At 44.8% G+C, this 6000-nt stretch overlaps 1 protein-coding gene across 2 annotated transcripts in view; it reads left to right on the top strand.

Annotated features, from left to right (window-relative positions):
• The first annotated feature begins 687 nt into the window (after positions 1 to 687).
• STX12 (syntaxin 12) overlaps positions 688 to 6000 on the top strand; it is a 51669-nt gene continuing 46356 nt past the window's right edge. For both annotated transcript variants that reach the window (XM_005544254.4, XM_015439908.4), the window contains exon 1: positions 688 to 918. In XM_005544254.4, the coding sequence (XP_005544311.1) occupies positions 801 to 918 (118 nt within the window). In that variant the 5' untranslated portion in view covers positions 688 to 800. The remainder of the gene's footprint in view (positions 919 to 6000) is intronic.

Below are 6000 nucleotides of genomic sequence, written 5' to 3'. Positions count from 1 at the left end.
CGAAGTAACCTCGCTGGTCTTAATTTTCTCATCGGTAATAGGGAAAATAATAATGCTAACATTGATGAGTTACTTTACTTCAATATTTAAAAAACCGGCTCTCCGTTATCTATTCTAATGATAAAAATGTAGATAGAGCATCGTCCCTTGCTGTGAAAAATCTTATGAACAAGTGAATTGCGGTGAGGATTCACACATAATATGTGCTTAATAAACATTATTATTTTATTGTTTAGATTAGAAGAGGGGTGGAGGGAGAAATGAAAGCGGTTTGGAAACCCCAAATACTACCAAAACCCTGGGGATGGAAGTAGAGAGGAATTTCGGGTTACGATTTGGTTCCTGGTCTGAGTTTCAACGTTGAATACTCCCATATTTGGGCCTGAATTCTCAAAACAGAATAGGATGTAAGGGCTGAGATCATCTGGTACAGTTTTATGCAAATCGAAAATTCTTGCCTCTTGTCAATGTGCCCTGGCGAGAAACAACACCTCCACCCAAGCTCATCCAATCTCAGCCCCAACTAGGTGACGTCATCTCTCCGCCCCGCAACCCCCAAGCCCCGGGCAGTCCTGTCTCTAAGATACAGTCCCAGCCCCAGTCCCAGCGGCGCCTGCGCACTTTGAACAGGGGCGGGGAGGACGCGTGCGCGCTGCGTGGGGGCGGGACTAGTGCGCACGCAGCCTTAGCTTCTTCCCCGCCCTTGGTCTTCCCAGTTTCTCCGTCAGCCTGCGGGTCCCGGCTGGCGGCTGCTTCCGGTAGGAGAGTGGTGTAGGGCGAGCAGGTCTCAGCTCCTCGTCATGTCATACGGTCCCTTAGATATGTACCGGAACCTGGGGCCCTCAGGGCCCCAGCTCCGGGACTTCAGCAGCATCATCCAGACGTGCAGCGGCAACATCCAGCGGATCAGCCAAGCCAGTGAGCCGGGGTACCGAGCTGGGGGGCGGGAGCTGTCCCCGGGACAGGCCTGGGTGAGACTGCCGGGTCGCGGAGCCCGGCTGGGACTACGGCCGAGGCCACACCTGGGGCTGTCTCGGGCTGTCCACCCTGGGGGCGGTGGGCTTGCCTCCCCCAGTCTGTCAGGCCCGGGCTGCCCGAGGGTCCCCGGCCCCAGCTGAAGCTTGAGCTGCTTCTCTGGAGTTCTGCCCCCACGGTGCTGGGACCAAAACAGCCCGAGGGTGGGAAGGGGAGTGTGTGTCATCTCGAGAGCTGTGAGTGCGTTGACTTGGCGCAGTGGTCAGCCGAGTTTCTCCTGTCATCCACCTTCCTCCCCACCCACCTCGCTTTCCTCTTAGGCCAGTTTGGATGGGGTTGTTTACTGATTTAGGCTTTAGGTTTACATTCTGCTCAGCCCCTGGCTCCTCGGAAATCAGCAACTTTCAATTAAGGGAAGTGGAGAGTGCATGTGTTTGGATGACTTCATACACAGTTCTTCCTGTAATGAATTCGGAAATCAGACACAATGACTGGTATTTGAGAGGTGGGATGACTTCTGTTTTAATAAAGATAATTCACCAGCAACATTTCAACTTACATTATTTTGTCTTTTGTAACAAAGCATTGGGGTGTATTTTTGGATTTCAGGCAGATGAGGCTTTTGTTTTCCTTCCCTACTTAGCTGCTCTTGAACAAATCTGGTACACAGGGAAGCTAAGAGACTTAGCCACAACCACAGAGCAAGTAATGCATGGTAGAGTTGTTGGTGGAATTCAGAATGGTATTGCTTGTCTTAAAACTCCCTCCTCCCCATTAGGGTCTGAGTGAAACTATAGCTGAATGAGTCAAATACAGGGTGTTTCTTGGGCTTGAAAATCATCTTGGAGCCTTATAAACAGGAGATCAGCAACAGCTTTACTTGGAAAGAATGGTGGTCATCATCCTTATTGTTTATTATTGTGTTTTGTGAGCTTGGTGTACTCTGTTAATAGGTAGAACTAGTTAGTCCTGAATTACAATTCTGTATTTTAAATAATATCACTTTGCTTTAGTTTTTAAACTTTAAAAAATTTTTCTTTTTTGTAGAGATGAAGTCTTGCTGTGTTGGCCAGGCTGGTCTCAAACCCCTGGGCACAAGCACTTCTCCCACCTCAGCCTCCCAAAGTGCTGGGATTACAGGCGTGAGCCACTGTGCCCAGCCTAATTTTTTTAATTTTAAAAAATTAAATATTTTAAATTTGTTTTTAAGAGACGGAGTCTAGCTCTGTCACCCAGGCAGAGTGCAGTGATCTGAGTGAAGTAGAACGATCCTAGCTGGCTATAACTTTGAATTCCTGATCAGCTTGCTGAGTCGCGAGGACTACAAGGATGCATCTACCATGCCAGGCTAATTTTTAAATTTTTTGTAGGGATGGGGTCTCACTATGTTGCCCAGGCTCACTTTGCTTTTAAATCTAAATGTATATTGTAGAATTTGAGAAGTTTCTGATCAAAAGCAGTTGAGACTCTGGAAGTGAAAGGAAGGGTATGTGACCTCTTAAAATCCAGAACTAAAAAAAAATAATATGACCACTGGTTAGAAAGTGTAGTACTTTTTGTACCAGTTTCCTTTTGTGAAGGAGCTGTAATACAGGTTAGATCAGAAAATTCTAGTTCAAGGCTGAAATTTTCTTGTTGAAGCTAAATCTGATTTTAATATCTATTTGCAAAATATTCATTCAACTTGTATTCAATATTATATATATCATATATAATATTATATTTAATATATAATATACACATGAAGATGGATAGATGGATACATGTTGAATGAATATTATATACATGCTGATATATATATATATATATATATAAAACCAGAATACTCCCAAATGTAGATCCGACATACATTTTTAAATTTACATTTAAATTTTTGTTTTGAGACAGGGTCTCACTCTGTCACCCAGGCTGGAGTGCAGTGGCATGATCTCAGCTCACTGCAGCCTCAACTTCCCTGGCTCAAGCAGTCCTCCTGCCTCAGCCCTACAAGTAGCTGGGACTACAGGTGTGCACCACCATGCCCGGCTAATTTTTTTTTTTTTTCTTTTGAGATGGAGTCTTGCTGTGTCGCCCAGGCTGGAGTGCAGTGGCTCAATCTCCGCTCACTGCAAGCCCCGCCTCCTGGGTTCACACCATTCTCCTGCCTCAGCCTCCTGAGTAGCTGGGACTACAGGCGCCCACCACCACGCCCGGCTAATTTTTTGTTTTTTTTTTTTTTTTTTTTTTGAGACGGAGTCTCGCTCTGTCGCCCAGGCTGGAGTGCAGTGGCCGGTTCTCAGCTCACTGCATGCTCCGCCTCCCGGGTTTATGCCATTCTCTTGCCTCAGCCTCCCAAGTAGCTGGGACTACATTCTCCTGCCTCAGCCTCCCAAGTAGCTGGGAGACGGGGTTTCACCGTGTTAGCCAAGATGGTCTCGATCTCCTGACCTCGCGATCCGCCCATCTCAGCCTCCCAAAGTGCTGGGATTACAGGCTTGAGCCACCGCGCCCGGCCAATTTTTTGTATTTTTAGTGGAGACGGGGTTTCACCGTATTAGCCAGGATGGTCTCGATCTCCTGACCTCGTGATTCACCTGCCTTGGCCTCCCAAAGTGCTGGGAATACAGGCATGAGCCACTGCGCCTGGCCCATGCCTGGCTAATTTTTATATTTTTTGTAGAGATGGAGTTTCACCATGTTGTCCAGGCTGGTCCTGAACTCCTGTTCTCAAGTGATCCACCCACCTTGGCCTCCCAATAGGCCAGGATTACACATGTGAGCCACCACGCCTAGCCTTCAACATACATTTATTTGAGTATGTAGTAAGTGTAAGAACTGGCATGGATCTTTCAACAGAGAACCTGCAGAGTACATAAGCAAAATATAAAGTTAAAAGGGATTGGTGCTATAAAAGACATATAAATAACATGAAGGTATTCTGGGGAGAGAGAGATTGTTTTTAATTGAGAAGGCATTATGGCATTTGAGTTATGTCTGGAAAGAGGATGGAAAGATTTGGACCTTTGAAGGTAAAGAGAAGAGCATTCCAGGAGGGAATAAAATGAACAGGCATCATAGTGGGGAAGCATAGGGTATATCTAGAAGAGTAATTTAATTTGGCTAGAGTGGTGGATTCCAGAAAGTAGTGGGAAAAAAAGGACTGAAAGGTAAATTGGGGCCCAAACATGAAGGACGTTAAATGCTAAGCTAAGGGGCTTGGATTTAATTCTTTAGGAAAGTGTGAGTTGAATTCAAAGGGAGAGAGACTGGAATCAGAGATACCAGTTAGGGCTGTGAACATGAAGAGAAAGGAAACGATAGGAGAGGTTTCCTTGGTGATAGAATTGGTAAGATTTAGCTATTGATTGGGCATTGGCCCCAAGGGGATCATTTAAGTCAACTGTTAGTAATATTAATAGCTAACGTTTGAGTACATACTGTGTTCCAGGCAGTATGAAAAGTGCTTTATATGCATTATCTTATAACAACTCTGAAGCACCAGGATCATTTCCATGTTATGTATTAGGAAACAAACTATAAAGGTTAAGTAATTGCCCTGCTAACAAATGACAATATCTGAATTTGAAACTAGGTCTGTCTCTTATGACCAGCAATTTGTCTTTTTATAACTTTTTATTAATATTACAGTTCTGGGCTGTGCTCAGTGGCTCACACCTGTAATCCCAGCACTTTAGGAGGCCGAGGAGGGAGGATTACTTGAGGCCAGGAGTTTGAGATTAGCTTGGACAATATAGCGAGACCCCATCTCTAAAAAAAATTTTTTTAAATTAGCCAGATGTGGTAGCATGTGCCTGTAGTCCTAGCTACTTAGGAGGCTGAGGCTGGAGACTCTCTTGAGCCCAGGATTTGGAGGCTGCAGCGAGCTGTGATTATGCCACTGTACTCCAGCCTGGGTGACAGAGTAATATTTTGTCTCTAAATAAATAAATAAAATTAAAAATAAATAAATCAATAACAGTGCTATAGCAGTTAACACTTCAGGTTTACAAGTATGCAAATAACTTGTTTTTTCACTCTCCAGAGGACACTCTGTGGGGGAAATACCTGAAGCCGTGGTGCTTTCTCTTCTTGTGGTGTGTTCATCTCTTCCATCAGTTTGTTAGCTCCTTTGAGTCAAGGGGCATGACTTATTCATCTTTATATTTCCAGTACTTATCTCAGTCCCAAACATATGAAAGATTCATTGATCCACTATGCAACAAATATTCCTGGAACTCCTGCTATGTGCTGGGGTAAAGCAATGAACAAGAGGTAAAATCCCTCCCCTCATTGCATATGTATGTGTATTTGTGTGTGGAGGGGTATGTATACACACATATGTACACACACATATAAATAATGTCAAGTAATAATAAATGCTATGAAGAAAAAGCAGGGTAAGTAGATAGAGAGTCAGGGAAGAGGGAGGGTGGGTGCACTATTTTAGTTGATCAAGGAAGACCTCTCTGAGGAGGTAACATTTGACTGAGTAGACGTGAATGAAGTGAGCAAGACAGCTGTGTGAGTAGTTGGGAAAGGCGTTCTAGGTATAGGGCAAGAGCAAAGACTTTGATGTGTTCAAAGAAGAGCAAGGAGGCTCGTGTGGCTGGAGCACAGTTAGAAAAAGGAGGCAGAATAGGGAAAGAGGCCAGAGAGGTAACCAGGGATCATATTATATAGGATCTTGATGCATAATAAATTGTATCAAATTGATTTGAATGAATGAGGCATTTCTACCATTTTGGAACTCTTCCTGCCTCTTTCCCCTTGTACTGTGTGGTACATACCATATCGTGTGACCCTAGGCAGTGTGAGCTGAAATTCTTCCAGGCCAGGCATGGTGGCTCACGCCTGTAATCCCAGTACTTTGGGAGACTGAGGCGGATGGATCACAAGGTCAGGAGTTTGAGACCAGCCTGGCCAACATTGTGAAACCCTGTTTCTATTAAAAATACAAAAAAATTAGCCAGGCGTGGTGATGCATGCCTGTAATCCCAGCTACTTGGGAGGCTGAAGCTGGAGAATTGCTTGAAGCCAGGAGGCGGA

The sequence above is a fragment of the Macaca fascicularis genome, chromosome 1, assembly GCF_037993035.2.
Source record: "Macaca fascicularis isolate 582-1 chromosome 1, T2T-MFA8v1.1".
NCBI classification, from domain to species: domain Eukaryota; kingdom Metazoa; phylum Chordata; class Mammalia; order Primates; family Cercopithecidae; genus Macaca; species Macaca fascicularis.
This window is presented reverse-complemented; position numbering and strand designations above follow the sequence as displayed.